The 17,791-nt window shown below is 38.9% G+C and overlaps 1 protein-coding gene across 1 annotated transcript in view; it reads right to left on the minus strand.

Moving 5' to 3' along the window:
- LRRC1 (leucine rich repeat containing 1) overlaps positions 1-17,791 on the minus strand; it is a 69,545-nt gene that overhangs the window by 14,646 nt on the left and 37,108 nt on the right. Inside the window, exons 5-9 of the mRNA XM_064707568.1 lie at positions 7,746-7,802; positions 6,083-6,146; positions 5,258-5,332; positions 3,394-3,538; positions 612-730 (exon numbers count right to left, since the gene is read on the minus strand). Coding sequence (XP_064563638.1) covers positions 612-730; positions 3,394-3,538; positions 5,258-5,332; positions 6,083-6,146; positions 7,746-7,802 — 460 coding nt within the window. The remainder of the gene's footprint in view (positions 1-611; positions 731-3,393; positions 3,539-5,257; positions 5,333-6,082; positions 6,147-7,745; positions 7,803-17,791) is intronic.

Consider the following 17,791-nt stretch of genomic DNA (forward strand, 5'->3'; position numbering starts at 1 on the left):
CAGTCTTAAGCTTTTAACTCAACCAAGTACCAACTGAGCTTAAGAAATGCTCAAACCTAGTTTATTTAAAGAGTTACTCTCCAAGTGCCAGTGTCACATGAAGTTTCAAAATAATGGAAGGAAACACCTAACAGAAGGAATTCTGAGATTTTATTTTAATTGACCACACATCATATTTAACACCTGTCTAGAGCAGATCAGCAGAGCAAGGAGCAGTACAAGTTCTGCAATGCTCTGGGCTTCTATTCAGTTCCTGCAAGACTGATCCAGATAATGCACAGCAAAAACTGGCAATAATGCAGTACAACACAAATCCCCCATCAAAACCACAACTCAGTAAGTGATACCTGCACTCCACATGCTCCAATTCTCTCACTGGTCATGAAAGACTCAGGAGTGAATATGCAATTGCTTAAGCATTTGAAGGGTGGATTGTTACTACATACAATGTGATCTCCACATTCATTTAACAGGTAAGAAATAAGATGCATTTAAAGAAAATGCACTGCTTAGCAGTAGCAAGGGTGAGTAACCTAATGAGCCAAGTGATTCAGCACTTAACAGCAGCTCTTATTACCACCTGCCATTTGAGCAGCCATGACCATGCATACCTGCAGTTGGTTTTCTGTGAGAACTAGTTCAGTAAGGCTTTCACAGTCTCCAATGGAATCAGTTAGCTGGATCAGTTTGTTCTGATCAACCTTCAAAATGGACAGCCTCCGCAATTTTCCTGGACAGAAACAACAACATGGATTTTTAGTCTAGTGTACCTTTAAATATGTACATTTTTACTGCTGCTGCAAAATTTCCAGAAGTCTTCTAAAACAATGAATTATTTTTTTTAGGTAAAATAAAATAACCCAAGCACATTTCATTTAGTGCTTGCACTATTTCTGTACGTTTTAATACCACTGAATTCATACTCAATATAAATATTGATAGTCAACATTTAAGCATAATAAACTGTAATAAAGTTACAATCTGAAGGATATCTCATGTAAATACCAAGGATGTGTCAACCCAAATGCCTATAAACAAGTGAAAATTACCTGTTTGTTCCTCAATTATACATGTTTATTAATAAAGGAATGTTCAGAAGATCACCTACACCTAATCAGCCACAGTGAGATTATCTTGCACTGAAGTGACAGCCCAAACCCAAACAGGATCATGGTATCTTTGTCCTAACAGGGAGCCTAATTAGTCAGACAGGAAACCCAAGTTTATTCTTTAGATGAGAAATCAAACTTCTCTTGAAGGTCATTTTCTCATGAAGAACAAAATACTGTTTCAGGGCAGAAAACTCAATTTGTTCTATTCCTTTGTATCAGAATGGTCTTTGGTGCAAAAGCTAACTCAGGCAGAGCCCATAACAGAGAATTCAGGAGACAACACTAGGGGCTGATACCTCACTGCCATCCCTGTGTGTCCGAAACAGCTGTAATAGTCCAGAGTGTCAATTCACTGATGATGCTAAATCACGAAGGGATGTCTGACACAGAAAGATAGCAACCTAAACAGAAACCTGAGGCTTAGCACAGAGAAGTGCAGAGCTCTGCACCCAGAAAGAATAAACCTGTTCATCCACACAGGCTGGGAAGTGGAATACACAGCTATACAAGAGCCCTGCTGGAAAGGACATGGATATTTATGGTGAGCACCAGGCTGAATAGAAAACAGCAGTGAGCTCTCATCAGAAACAAACACCAACTAGACTATATCAGAATTATAGCCAACAGATCAATGGAAGTTTCCGTATCCTATCAACCTGCAATTAGTGAAACCACACCTGTAAAATCATTCTCAGCTTCATGCGATGTCCTGTCTTCCACCTCAACTCCCCTGTTCAAGTGATGGGGATCCAGTAGGAAGCTATCAGAACAGCCAGAGAACACGTGAGCTGAGGCTGAAGGAGCTGGCTTTGTTTTTTGACTCCCACCAAGAGACTCCCAAGAGACAGCCAAGGAGGCATCTGGGAGCTGCCCAGAGCCCCTTGCAGGGCAGTTATGGACACGACAGAGCCAAACTCTCCTCTGCAGGGGCAGGTGAGGCAGCAATGGCTGCAAACCCCAGCGTGGGTGATCCCATCTGGAGCCCAGGAGCAGCTTCCTCAGTGGGAGGTGGTGCAGCACTGGCACAGGCTGCCTGGGGGTGCTGGAGCTCCATCAGAGCTCTGGGGACTGAGGGGACACAGGCACAGCTGACTGAGCCACTGCTGCTGGTGAGAGCCTGCTTCGAGAGCTCTGCAGATTCACCAGTCCCACCACGGATCCAGTGATAAGCAGGGCAATGCCCAGGAGCTGCCACAGAGACCAGCAAAGTTCTCTTCTGCCAACAAGCTCTGTCCAGCCAGGTGCATGGGCTGCTGCCTTTCAGAAGCTACAGTTCCATTTCTGATGTGCAACAAATGGCACTGACCTCCATTTCTGATGGACAACAACTGTTTTGGCCAGCACAGGTCAGCAGAGAGGGCTGCTACAACTCCCTGTCAAACACATATTAGGCAGCTGTAGGACCCACAGTTGTCAGCCCACTCCCACAAGTCAACTTCTAGAGAAGCTTTTCTTGGTCTTATACAGAATATATAGGAAGGGGGAAGGTCTGACCACTCTTTTCTGAATGTTAAATAGTGTTAAACCATATTCACGCGTCCTCTTTCCCCTACATCTTTACTTTGGGGGGTCTTTAAAAAAAAAAGTCCTGCTAAGGAGAAGGCATACTCCTACAACGTGGAACCTTCCAGAAAAACAGCTGATGAGTAGAGGAAAAAAAAAAGCTTGCCCATTTACTTGTGACAAGTATGGCATAGGTAAAAAACATACACCTTAAAAAAGACACTGGTAATGCTTCAGGAAACATTCTTCATTTACTGAACCCAGTCTAAGGGGTCAGACACAGAAAGGTTGTAGCTTGAATCCTCAAGGCAAGGATTAATGCACTGCAAGGCAAAGAGTCTTCCACTAGGTTCAGTAGAGGATTAATCACATTATCTAGCTGAAGATAAATACACATCACCATTCAAAATTCAGTATTTTTTGTAGTGATACTTTCAGTCAGTCTTATCACTTGACCCACAGCACATTACAAGCTAAAATTTTGCAGTGTTAAAAAGTTCTGACAGTGAAATGGATACAATGGGAATTGAAGGGACATATTAACATTTATGTTGTTGGGAGATATCAAGTTAAGACTGAAAGAGGATTATGAGGGAATCATTATGAAGACAATTAAAATGCAGCATTAATAGAGCTATGCATTTGTTACTCAGCAAAAGGAATAATAACCAACATGAGACAAGCTCATCTCTTGCACAAAAAGACTTTAAAAACCCAAATGACTTCCAGTTACAGTGGGTTAAATGGTTCTGAGTGATAGCATTCACTTTGGACTCACCAATGCCATCAGGTAAGACCTGAAGTAAATTCTGAGAAACAAGCAAGTCTGTTAAAGAAGTCAGACCACTAATTTCTTCAGGAAGGCATTCCAATTTATTTTCAGAAACATCCAGACAAAGCAGGTTTTTCAGGTTTCCTACTTCCTGCAATACAAGGAAAAAAAATTAAGTCATGCCCAAACACGTAAGAAAGCACTTTGAAAAATGTACCATCACAATGAAATTCCACAAAGAAAAACAATTATCTGTATGACCTCTTAATTGACCATTCTTTGTATGACTTCTAAACGCAGAAAAAAAGTAAATATTTACACTTTACATATGATAAACTAACCAAGTGATTCAGTCACACTTTCTGATTTTAAATATTAAACTTGCTTTGGTAGTCAGGCAAGCTATGCTGAGCACACCCAGGCAAGCACCAGCCAAACCCAGAGTTTTCCTCAAGTAAAGACTGCAGAGTTGATTTTTTCAGTATGGCAGATTATCAACCACCACCTAATTAAAGCCTACCCCTCCCAATCAACCCTAGGCAAATTAAGATTAGTCTCTCTTGGCTGCTACAGCAACATGTCATGACATCTAGGGATTTCATATCTGCACATCTCCCAACTACAACAAATGCAGAAATAAGAATTGGGAGTATTGCTCTAGCAATTATGTTTGAACTGCCAAGTTATACTGCTATCACCCAATATTATTAATGACTAATTAAGTTTTTATCATGGCAATCCAACCATTAGACAGAGAAATACCTTTGTTAGCTATCAGAGCACCCCCCATTCCCCACACACACAGGCATCCTTATACACACCTGAGGACAGTTCTCATTTTAGTCATCCAAATCACCTTTCAGAAAAAAGGCTGAGGAAGAAGTGCCTTTTACTTTTACATATATTAGTTTTCATACAGCAATGGCCTTGATACTAATTTACAAGATCAATCCTTTTACTTTTGAACTGTCTGCCCCTCAAGAGGATCTTGCATTAACCACATACCCTTTATCCTATCCTACAAGTTCATCCTTTCAACTTTGGACAAAATACACAATAATGGCTGGTTTCAATAAAAATGGCTGCTAAAGTCACACTTCACCTTTTATGAGCGATCATCTCTACTTACTAGGCCAAGCCCACAAAAACAAAGTCAACTAAGCCCACTAAACTGTAAGTGATTTACAAGACACACAATTGACAATGAGATCCATGCAGCAAGTAACAGCAAACTGGAAGAGGAACAGAAGAAAACAGGTTTTGACTTGGCTATAAGGGAAAAAGAGGGAAGAGGAACCATCTCACATATTATAAGAATTTAGAGTGCTATAAGCTTTAAATGCTAAGTTCCCTTATCCTGTGACTGATATCAGATGGGGGATTTGCCTGCATAAATCAAAATTTCTATTTATGGCAGCAGTTCCACTATTGTACTTCTTCTAAACACCATGCTTAAATGGATGAAGATGACTACAAAAAGTTTAAAAAAAAATCATACTCAAAAACTTTTAAAACTGCAATTCAGACAGATACACAAGGTGAGGGTTAGCTCAGACAACTAATGGCTTCCTGATCTTAGGGCAAGAACTATAAACAGAGGATGTGTCATCCTACAAACTGAACAACGTGCCTATTAGGAAACAACTCCTGTGTCAAAATGCTTAAAAGAAAATTTCTGACAACACACAGTATCATGGCCAATCCCTTGCAAAGGAATTTTTCAAGAGAAACCGCTTACACACCCAAAACCAAACCCAGGCAAAGTAGACTGAGAAAATATTCCATTTTAAAGCACTTCCCTGTAGGAATGAATGAAAATGTTTTCTTTCAAGAACATCTTCAAAACAGTAGCAGTAGAGCTCATTTTTACCTGAGGTATTTCAGCTAATTGGTTTCCATCCAACCAAAGGTCTTTAAGATTGAAAAGTGCACCAATTGTTTCTGGCTATAACATAAAAAGCAGTAAAGTTAAGTAGCATAGGAGCTTCAAGTAAAAAAAAATTGCCATCCCACAATTACAGTCTAAATAAACCAATTCTTACTGCACTATTTAGAGGTACCTTGATTAGAAGTAGCAAGGGAACTGTGTTTGGGAACTCCATCATACAAATTAATTGCTACAGCTTAGTAATCTACCATTCTTTCCTGGCATGCACTAACAAATTGCCTGCACACCCTTGACCTACTGAAAATCCATCCAACATTTACCTGAATCACCTTTAGGAGATGACAGATATATTTTTGGTAGATCAACCTGCAACAATGTAGGACCTCTAGACCCTCAACAGTTTTGCTTCAGTCCCTTCCCGAACACTCCCTCTCTCACCCTGGAAATTTAAGTTCCATCTGTGCTTAGCCCATCCAGCTCCTGACACAAGTCCATGAGGTCACTGTAACTGCAAGCACAGACAAGATTTTTTGTCCCTCCACTCCTCCTTATTTCCATAAAAAAAGCTGTGCTGCACTCTCATTTTCTAGAGATCAGCTGAGGTTTTTTGAGTAAAGTGATACTGTACTGAACAAGACTAAACAGATATTAAAGCACCAGCTCACTGTCAAAATTCATCTGTACCTACAAAAAGACCCACCCTCCATGCATTTTTCTTTCCTCAGTTTTGGACATCCTACAACCTATTTAATCTAAATTATGCATAAAACAAGACCAATGTGCAGTTTCAGTGGTATGTTCTCTTACCAAATGATAAAGTTCATTGTTTCCTAAATCAAGTTCTTCTAGTCGCTGCAGCTGGGCAAGTGATCTGTGAGATGAGATAAATCAAAACAAAACCACATTAGACTAAAGCAACAGAAACCCCATGTATTTGAATAAGCTCATTTTACTGAAACTTGCATTTCAAATTACAATGTACGGTAGGCAGACAGTTATTTTACCAGGCACAGACTGTTTGCAGTAGTATCTTACTGAAAAAAATAATTTGGTTTGTCAGTGTAACTGTATGACCTTGAAACTTAAAACTTAGTAGAGACAATGAAATCATTATTTTTTTTTTTTTATTTTAACAGTAAGTCCCCAGGGTAGCAAATGCCACATACTTTAGTATAGTTAGTTAGATTCACTTTTAGGGGAAGTTTTTTTTTCTTTTTTACAGTTTGCAACTGGATAAAAATTCCCCATAGTGATCACATAACTATGTGACTCAAGACTCAATATCCATCATTGATCATCTTAACATGATCCATCAATTTCTGAAATACTTCTGCTTTTGAGACTGCAAACAGAGGGAAACACAAAAGGATGGAAAAGAAGTTCAAAGCAACAGACAAGAGAGGGCCACCCTTCAAATCAGGCTCATAGAGCTCTTGCTTACTTTCCCCAAAGCTGCAGTAGCACGAAAACCAGAGAGAATTGTCAGCTACATTACTGAGAGTCAGGATTTTCATGAAGCAATAAAATTGTCAATGTTTTTGATAGCTTCATACTGACACTGCATGGCCGAACTCAGCTAGCAATTCCTATCTTCTGACCACTGACAATTAAGTGTCTTGTGGCTCACTGCTATGAACAGTCACAACCAAGGCACTTGGGTAGACTGACAGGAAAAAATTACCCCAAAGCAACTGGGGAAGAGATTCTGATTTTAAAAAGTTAAATCCTGCACAGTATCTATTAGATAAACAAGCAGAACAGGAGTCACCAAAACTCTTGCAAGAAGCAACCAGATAGTGAAGGAAGGAAGAAAACTCCTTCACTAGAGAAAGAAGCTGCTCCCAAGCGGACAGAAAGGATCCCCAAAGTATAAGATACCATATTAGTCTAACAAAAGACCACCAGTTCCTCTGCCACAATACAGACAGAGACATCTAGATAACTTTTTTCTCCAAAAATCACAGTGGGTGAAGTCAGACTTCAGATATCAGTAGGCCTAGCTTGCTACTAAGGGTTTTACCTCCAGGTTTTAGAAGCTTTTGGCTACTCAGCCCTGAATACAAACACTTATTTAAATGCCATAAAGGTCTGGAGTGAAAATCTCGAAGCTCTTACTGCTATACTTTCACAGTTACAAAATTTCACCATGAGAACAACCCAAACCACCACTCCCACTGCAGATGGGCTTGTCCAATGCATGCAGGACATGTTTGGTGATGCTGTATGTCATACAGAATACTTTTTTATAGAACAAATACACTCCATGCAGACTGCAGGTTCCTGCTACAAATCAAGTACAACTAGAAGTAAAGGATATAAGTAAATGTTGCTAAAAAAAGGCTGTATCTCATGTTGTCAATTGACTTTGAATATTTTTTTTCTAATTGTCATTTTGTTTCATAATGTTAGCAGATTTTAAGAATAAGAACATTTTATATTAATATAATGAAACATGTCCAATGTGACTTACTCAGGTAAATACGTCAGCAAATTTTCTCTCAGTTCCAGTGAAGCCAGGTTATAAAGACTAAAAAAAAAAAAAACCACAATTTAATACCAGTAATACCAGTTTACTTTTTATATTCCATATTCTATGAAGAAAAATGTGCATTAACACAGTTTAAAACAAGTTGCTATAAACTGATTATTTGTTGTTTTGATTACACCAGATCATCTTGTGAAAGGCAAAATAGAAAGAATAAGTTTTTGCTTGTTTCTCTGTGATACTTCAACACATTAAAGCTAGAAGGTAAACAGACAAAACAGAGATTTCCATTTGTTAGAAGGTTTGTAGCTGCAAGTTACTAAACAGAATATGCTATATTATATCTGAACTGCTTTACTCACTGGCATGAATGTGGCATGGGCTACCAAAGTCAGAGAGCCCCAGGTAAGCCCATCACTGTCCTAACGACAGCGTGCTCATTACTCTAAGTGACATTATGCTGCTAAGCAGCTCGCTTACTCCAGATCCCAGGCTTTTACTAGCATCACCATAGCAACATTCCGATTTCTCAGGGGTTTATTTATGACTAAATGGAACACAAGGAGTCAGACATTATCCCAACACTATAATCTGCTCTAATCCTCTGCCATCCCAGGGAAAAATGAAAATCAGATATGGTGACTGCAAGTAAGTTTTCCGTAACAGAAATATGTTCTGTCCTGGTGTGCAGGGAAGGGGGACAGTGTGCTAGGCCTTGAATAAAATCTAGATAAAAAACAAGAATTCCACTAAATTTAAAATGGATGTTAATTTTAAATTGTACACTTTAGGGAAAAAAGCCAGACAAGTCCATGCATTAAGACTACATAAAACTGAAATATTTTTCTCATCTCAAACAATACCAGCTTACGAAATTACAGAATAATTAGTTAGCCCCAGTAAAAAAACAGCTGATAATAAAACTTAAACCTAAAGGAAAAAAAAAAAAAAAAAAAAAAGAGAGAAATCTTCACATTGCAACTTCAGTACAGTTATCTAAGCAGAGAAAAGCAACAGAATTGATTTAATGATTAGTTAAAAGGGAAAAATTTTTTCATGGATTGACTTTTGATGGTGTCTGAAAAACAAATCCTTATCTCATGCACCTGTTCATACTGCATTCAAAAAACAGTGAATGAAATCCCACGGCAGCTTTGATTACGGTCTCAGCAGCCCTTTCCAGCTTTTAAAATAAGCACATTTTACTCACTGGGTTCTGTATCCCTCCAGAAGTACAGTTTAAATATACCATACAGACAAAGATACTTTAGTAGAAGTCTATTACAAATTCAATTAAAAGATAAGTGAGAATAATTCTGCTACTGCCACTCAAAATCATTGACAGAAATAAGCAAGCCATCACTCCAACAACACAAGAGAATATTCACACATAAAAATTTTAACACTATAAAACACAAGTCAAGATGGGACAGGGTATCCAGCATCCTCAATGAGTCCAAACAAGTGGGAGAGGAAAGGGGTGATGAGAACCCTTCTCTCCAAAAGCAATGTGGGTCTGGTGTTGCTGGCATTGCTACCCACAGACTGCCATTACCCTTGTGTTCACAGGTTTTCTAGAAACCCCTTTCCACCTTCCTTTGAATGTTCCACTTTCTCTTCAAGCTTATATTAGGTGAGGTCCATGATTCATTTTTATCAAGAGAATACAAAAGGGGTGTGCACACCTCCAAGCTGCCTTGTAATCTTGTGTTTACACATCACCCCACATCTATTTATCTCCCTCCCCATCACGCTGAAGCATTGATGAGTAAAATGGTGCAATCTCTTAATTTCTTTTGTTACCTCAGACACCACTTTGGCTGTGGCTGAACAGAAATCTTTGTCAGAATAGCATATTCAACTGCAAGAACTCGGGAACCACCATGTTAACCAGCTGCATCATATCATTAGACTGGGGCAGGCCAGTGAATCAGATCAAGAAACTGATCCTGCTTAAAAATAACCCCACAAGGAGAGTAGCACAGATCCTCAATCCAAAACAGAATAAATCCCCTTAAACACCTGGGCCAGCACAGCTGCCAAGGTGGTGCAAGGAGGCAGCTGTGCTGCAGCACTGTGAGCACTCCCTGGCAGCTGTGCCCCTGTGAGCATCTCTGCAGAGTGACTGTGGCCCACCACAGCCCACAGCCCCAGCCTAGCTTCTCTTCTTGCAGCATTCAGCCAGATTATGTTTTCATCGCTAAGGACACAGCTTTCTGAGGGAGAAATGCTTTATTTATTCTACAGCTACTCTCACCCAGAGCATGTTCACAACCCTAACTTCGCTCTGGAACAAAAGAAATGATACTGCCCCACACTCCTTTATCCTTTCTATTCTTCCAAGGTCTTGAGTCCAAATCCAATATAAGCAGACCCCAATAAGCAAAATTAAGCTTCCCACCAACACAGAGATTTAAATCCACAAAGTTTAAACCAGCAAAGCTGCATCATTAGAGTGAAATACCATGTTTAAGATGGATCCATTTCATAAAGAGGTCAGAAAATGAAAGGAAATTTCCCACTTATTATTCTTATATCGTGCCTAGTTACAGATATGGCTCCCAGCAAACCTATGTGCTGCAATCTAAAATGTGACAGCTACTGGATAAAACAGCACCACATAAAAGACAGGCTGACGTACTGAAGCATTAATCTCCAATACAGTAAAAAGCAGAGGTACAGCTGGTCCTTACACTTACCAACAGGGTATTAACAAATTGTGTCTGTACTAACATTTTTCTGATTTTACGTTCTGTTGAGAAACACAATTTTGAGTCATTTGCAAGAAAAAGTTGACATGACTTGTTATTTTTCAAATATCTTTTCTGATTTAGTAACACTCTCTCCAGAAAGTGCAATCCTTCCTTTTCTCAGCTACAAATAACTATTTTTTCACAATATACTAAATGAAATAATTTATTTTTTCCCTATGTCCTTAATTTTACAGGTGCACTGCCAGTCCAGTATTTCTAAAGTCCCTGAAAAGAACTAAAGTAAGCCATACCTTATTGATTTCAGAATCTTCCCCTAATTCTAATCTCTATCTTGTAGGGAAATATCAGTCATGGGAAGTTACCATAAAACACAAAAGCAATAGCAATCTAATTTACTCAGACTAAAGAGAGACCCATCAGGAGCTGTTCACCAACTGCATTTAGAAATGCAAATGCACCACAGAGCATTGCAGGCTGCTTTCCAATGAACAGTCCTTACTCCCCAAAACAAAAAATCCAACAGAAAATGCACAAGCAAATGTAATTTATCTTCTAAATGAGAAAAAAAAAATCCGAAACAACAGCAAAAAGAGGGAAAAAAAAAAACCCCAAAAAAAAACCATACAAAAAAAATACTATCAGAAGGAATTATTTCACCACAGTTGAAAAAAGTATTAATATTGTAATAATTCTCACTATAAAAGCTACCACACAGACCTCAAACACTGAGCACATGTGTGAAATTACTGAGCACAAGGAAACAGACAAACCAAGCAGAGGATGAAGGTAACTAAAATAATTACAAGTTTTCCATCTCAACATTCTTTACAACTTCCAGTGTAAGGCTGGAACCAAGTTGAATTTAAAGGTACAACATGGCTAAAAATGTCAGTTTCAGTATAAACCAGATATACTCGTTCAGCAATCTACCTACAGTAACTGTAAATATTGGTATTCATTGTGTGAGCTAGAGAAATGAAGAGAATGCGAAATCAATAACTGAGAACAAAACTAATAGCAACAAAGTAGACAAAAATGCTAAAGTGTTTTTTCCTGATCGTTCCAGTCAGGTTTTGAAAGACAAACGTGCAATTCAACACAATCTACAGACAGGGAATACCACAAATATTCCTTCATCAACTGCAGCAGTCTACTCTAAAACAAAAAATAGACTAGAATCATCCACTAAAACCAGAAACAAAGCCTGTTGCTCTTTTTCTTCCAAAGCAAGTCAGTTTGCACTGATTACAACGGGATTATCAGCACCACCATGTTCCACAAAACAACCTTTTCACTGACAGATGACTCTCTAAACAACAGAGATTTACTGCAATAGGTTTAAAAACATCACTGAAGTTAAAAAAAAAATAAAACCAGGAGAAAAAAAAGACAGCTGTTCTGTAGTTACTCTGGATGAAATTACATTTTCAGCATACAGCAGACATTAAATGTACTTTATTTTTTAAAGTTATAAAATACAAAACTGCTATGAGTTTATCCTAGAACTTTAACCTTGAGAGACAGTTGCAGCATATTCCTCAACCCATGGGGACAGAAAGTCAGCCTTAGGAGTAACAACAGACAGCACAATACATACAGCCCATTTCTGTCACAGCCCCTGCAAAAAGACTGGGAGCTCCAAGCCCTTGGCAGAGATCAGCAAAGGTTCCTGAGAGAGGCACTGGGAAGCATGATAAGACATATGCTATTTCCTTGTGGGAAGAAAAAAAAAAGGCTAAAATGATGGAAATGGAAAGAGAAATGTCGGAAGAGCTAGGAGAAAACAGGATAGATGACAAAAAAAGAATTGATATAAAAGCTGAAGATGCTCAGTCAATAAAAACTGAACAAAGCCCTTCTCTTGATTAATAAAAGCTCCACTTTTTCACCTGATGTCAAAAGCAGCACACAGCTGAGCCAGCACAACAAGAGTACAGGCTTTGGGAAATAAGGAAGCAAAGCTGGAAGAGATGAAGATCTAAAGAACCTGCAGAAATCCATGGCACAATACACACCCCTTCCAGCAAGCTTCAGCTGGTTGGGGGAATATAAAATCCCAAATGTAATTTCTTCTCACATTTGTAAAACTGCAAAAAGAAGGGAAGATAGAAGAATAGGCATAGCCCCCATATTTATACAGAATAAAATAAGGTCCTGCACAATAATGATAGGTAAGGTGAGAACACAGTATAGATTCTGAATATGGTCTGGTATTACACTCTTTATGCAGCAGCAATGACTTCAAACCACAGCCCAAGGATACAGCACACAGAAATGGGAGATTTAGTCCACATTTTGACCAGCACACCAGTTCCAAATGATTTCAGTTCACTGGACCAGCATCTGAAGATTACTGGTTCTTAGATACCCTGCCTGGGTATACAGCACATACACTGAAACATCCATCATGACAGTACACTGGGAAGGAAAGGACCCAAAAGTAGGCAATTTACTGTCCTTTTTTTTTTTTGTGCAGAAAAAGAATATGGTGTCTCTGTCTATTCAAGGGTCTTCCAAGATATAAGCTAACTGTGGTACTCTGACAATGGCATAAAAATGCATTAAACTAGCCATATTTAAATATATTCCAGCCCATAGCCACTGGCCAAATAAAACTACCAGTGACATGTATGACCCTGCCCCAGGACACAGCTGGGGCTAGTTAGATGACTACAGACTCATGTGAAAGGATCCCAGTAAGCTACTCCCATCCCACAAGGCTCCCAGCTGCAGATCAACAATGCACTGAGAGCCTGGCATTTAGCAGCTTTTATTCTCCAGGAAAATGACAGAGTTAATCAATAACTAGCTAGCTCTCAAAATACCTCTTACTCAGACTTTAAGTATTTGAAGGTACAACATATACCTTTGGGATAGGCTCCTGTTCCAAATCACTCCCAAAAACAACCTTTCTCTTCTCCTCTCGTGACTGTTTCCTCAACTGCACAAACCCTGGAAAGACCAAATGTCCAAACTCCCAAGGCTACATCAACCACATCATCCTGGTCTGCATAAAAAACAGTGTGGCTAGCAGGTCGAGGGAAGTGATTCAATTCTGCCCTGCTGAGACCCCACCTGGAGCACTGCAACCAGCTCCAGGGGCCCCAGCACAGGAAAGGCACAGTCTTGCTGGATCCAGAGGAGGGCCACAAAAATGATAAGAGGACTGGAGCACCTATCCTGTGAGAACAGGCTCGGAGAGCTGGCATTTTTCAGTTAGGAGAAGAAATTTTTTACTATGAGGGTAATGAGACACTGTAACAGGACACTCTGAGAAGCTGCAGATGCCTCCTCCTTAGAAGCCACAGTCAGATAGAACAGGGCTTCGAGCAACCATATCTAATGAGAGGCATTCCTGCCCACAACAGAAGGGTTGGATTAGATGATCTCTGAAGGTCCCTTCCAACCAACCCAAACCACTCTATCAAATTAGGTGCTTAAAGTTGCATTGTCTCAAGAGCACCTGTAGCATGTACCCATCTTCAGAGTTAATTACCACTTCAGTTCTTCCCTGAGTCTGCATTACTTCACCCAGTTACTATACCTGCCAGCAACCTATCTTATCTTCCCTGTGCCTGAACAACCAGCTCCATGTGGGTTTTTGGTGTAATGACATCTCCAATGCAACAGAAGCAGTATCGGCCACGTAAGAATTCATATCGATTATATGGCAACCTACAAATAGCAGAGTAGTCCTGCCTTGGTTACTTTTTGCTCATAGAAACTTGTTTTACAATGTGAATGATAAAAAAGAGCATTGATGAACTTTTGCAGAGCTAATCTGACAGAACTGAAAAAGAGACCTTCTGTCCACACCATGCAATAGGAGAGAATGATCTATGCAAATTCTTAGGTACTGAATGCCAAAAATCCTTAGATGAGTTAGAAATTACAGGAAGTATTAATTTCCTAATTGAGGGCACTTCCTTATTTCAAAACAAACTGATCTTCACACACATCAAGTCCTGTGGTTCTATGCCAGAATACAAGAGAAGCTGGAAAAACAACTAGAAAGCAAAGTAACTAAATTTGGTTTTGATGAAATTGTTAATTTTGTCTCACCAGTATTATTAAAGACTATTCTTCCAGAAATATCTTTGAAAGCTTTCCTCCTCCTCCTTTTTGGAGGCAAAGCAGCTTCACAAAACTTGTATCTAAATTAAACATTATTCTTTACTCTCAAGTTTAAATGTATAACATTCAGGGGAAAGGCATGAGGCTTGCCATAGCAGTCTACTTCTAGAGTTTGATAAGCAGAACAGCAGCCTAGCAGTAATTCTTGTAACAATATCTGAAATTAAGGATTATGTTCTTAACATTTGTAATTTCTACAGAGCTGGGAGAATTGGACACAAATTAGGGTGGGGAAATACAACTTCCAAAGACTGATTTTAAATAGAGACCAAAGAAGTGAAGTTGACAATTTCGTCATCCTGGGTTTTAACGCAAGGACTCTGACTGAAAGTCAGAGAAAAGTGCATTTGCATAGTCAGTTACCTGAATTGAACTGTCATTACCATTAATTGCCTCATAAAAACCTACATATCTCCACAAGTAAAAACTGGATCAAAATTGTCATCAGCCACTAACTGAGGGAAAGCCTCAATAGATGGCCAGTAGGACAAGTCACATTCAAATTTTAAAAATAAAGTTCTACATTTTATGCCCAAGGAATTCTCTAAATGTGTTGCAGGGATAGTCTAAATTGGTCTTACTTGCTTCTCAAGACTACTGAAATGGATTGAGAAGGCTAAGCCCACTATTACAACAAAATTTTTGTTTTTAAAATATTGTCCACTCATGCAACATCAATCTTCAATGACTTCAACAAAAATAGAATTATTTTACTTTTAAAAAATACTGCTAAAGATATGTTAAATATCTTTTTCTTGTGCAAAATAAAGGATGCAACATCTCCTATTTGAAGGCCAGATGGCACTGCATTCACTATTACATTGCTAGTGTTCCTGAAATAAACTTCCGAGTTCTTAACATTCAGTTTTGTCATTTACCAACCAGCTGTGATTAACACTGAATGCTTTACCTACTCAAACTTTGTAAATATTTCTTGCCATGCTAAATTCAGTTAAGCCACAGTAGGAGTTCTTAATACTATTTATATCAGCCTAGCCAGACCACCTACATATAGTCGTCCTTCTACGTATTTGTGAGATAAGCTTCCCCATCACTTCTGTCCTATCATGTAAGACTCTATGTTAATGAGACATTATTATGCTAAACCTGAAAAGATAATTAAATTGTCTTGTTCCATGCAATTTTAAGAACATTTTCCATTCTGTGTGATGCCACCAGATGCATAATCTACACTTGAAACATCCAGGCCTACACTAAGAAAAACACAGGCACAGACTGGCCCAAGAACCCATTCTAAGGATTAGTATGCCATTCTGATCTGCTTCTGGACCATCTGCACTAAGCAGATCACCCTTGCCTTTGAAGATCTTTTATTCTCCAGCTACTTCTTCCATGATCAACATTACAGATTCTGTTTCAAAAGCTGCTGAAAACTTTGAAACCTCTAGAATTAAACATACATATGCAAAACCATCACCCCAGTGACTAACATGAAGTCTTTGGGTACTTGTGGTTCCATGACTGTTGAAAAGCATGCCTGTAACAAATCTTTCTCCAAAACAATGCTCCTAAAGCACACCAACATTTGTTCTATTCTTTTCATTATGTTCACTTTCATAATGAAAGGCCTATTTCAGCATTCTACCTGCTAGCTGCAAATGTTAAGAGGAAAATATCTCTGCTTACCTGGTAATTCCCTTTCAGTAGTAACGTTCCACAGATCCATTCAGCCTGCTTGCAGCTTGGGGGTAAACCAGACTCATCAGTCATCAGCATCAGAATATCCTTCACATCTAAAAAAATTCACCCCTCCCCACATCAAAAGGTTCTGAAGCTAAAATAAAGCTATGCTACTTTCTTGCATCACAGATTGCGCAATTGTCTTTTAAAAAAAAAGAGTGGAGGGGGAGGGGGAAACTGTGAATGATGGGGATACTACAAATCATGATATTTCTGTGATATTTGTTGAATCCTCACGATTTTGAAATCATGTCCAAATACACACATGACCATCTGTGTATTTTTAGGGGAAGATTAAAAATTGTGTATAGCAGAGGAAAGATTTTTTTCATCTGCCATGTATGGAACTTTCAAAATACCCTACCTGCCAGTCATGAATAATCTTTTACTTTAAAGTTTAACATCCATTAAAAAAAAAAAAAGTCATCTGGTAATCTTTATCTTTCCCATGCTGAAAAAATGCTGAAAGCTAAAAACTGGATATGAGTTAGGTGTCTGGTGTGCCAATGGGCAGCAGGTCTTCAATCGTAATTTAAAATACACTATTTTAAAGCTCTGCCCTTTGCTTCAGCTGTTTAAGAATTTAGTTGATTTTGGCACCCGTAGAGAACGTGACAAATAACTGTCTTTTTCAGATATGCATTTCATGCTGAAATGACTGTTTTTCCAGCTAAGGCCAATTCCTCATGAAGTACTGTTCTGAGAGTCCAATGCTAGATTAAACATTGCAGACACATAAAAGTCTTTCCAAAGAAGGTACCTGGATCTTATTCAAGCCTAAGAACCACAAATAAATAACAAACACACAAAGCTGACACAATCTCTCTTCTCCTTCTAGACATTAAGCTGGAGGACCACTATGCAGATCTCTAAAATCATCAGTCTTCACTGGGAAAAAGCCAATATTACAGTGGCCTGAAGCCAACACTACAGAATGAACACATATGGACAAGAAAGGTGCTGGAGTATTCATACTATTATTATAAGACATGCCCTAGGAAGCCTTACAGACATCCCAATTTATTCAAATATCCTTATGTACAAATACTCTATTTTCAATTTCAGGAAAAAGTCATGCCCTGTGTTTTGGCTGCTATGTGAATAAGGAAGTATTGAAGAAAAATAATCCTAGAAGCAAGGGGAAATTCCTAAATGTTACCCACGCTGGGAGGAACAGGTTATGCCTGCTTGTTGGGCAGCTCTAGACAAAGACGGCCCTGCAGAATAGGCAAGGAAATTAGACTTGCTCTCATTAGTCTGAGAAAGGCTGTAAAAGACACTCCTACTCACAGCTTAAATGGTGTAACTTGTCTCTCCAAATGGTTCAGCTAGCCAGCAGGACAAGTCCTGCTCCAAACTGCACCCACCTAATTATCAGCTTAAGTATCTCTCATTCACTGCTTTACTCCAAATAGGAACCAAACCACGAGTCAAGAGAACACAAATCACAGAGAAACACAAAAAGCAGCACTGGTAATATGA

The sequence above is a fragment of the Zonotrichia leucophrys genome, chromosome 3 (genome assembly GCF_028769735.1).
Source record: "Zonotrichia leucophrys gambelii isolate GWCS_2022_RI chromosome 3, RI_Zleu_2.0, whole genome shotgun sequence".
In the NCBI taxonomy this organism is placed as follows: domain Eukaryota; kingdom Metazoa; phylum Chordata; class Aves; order Passeriformes; family Passerellidae; genus Zonotrichia; species Zonotrichia leucophrys.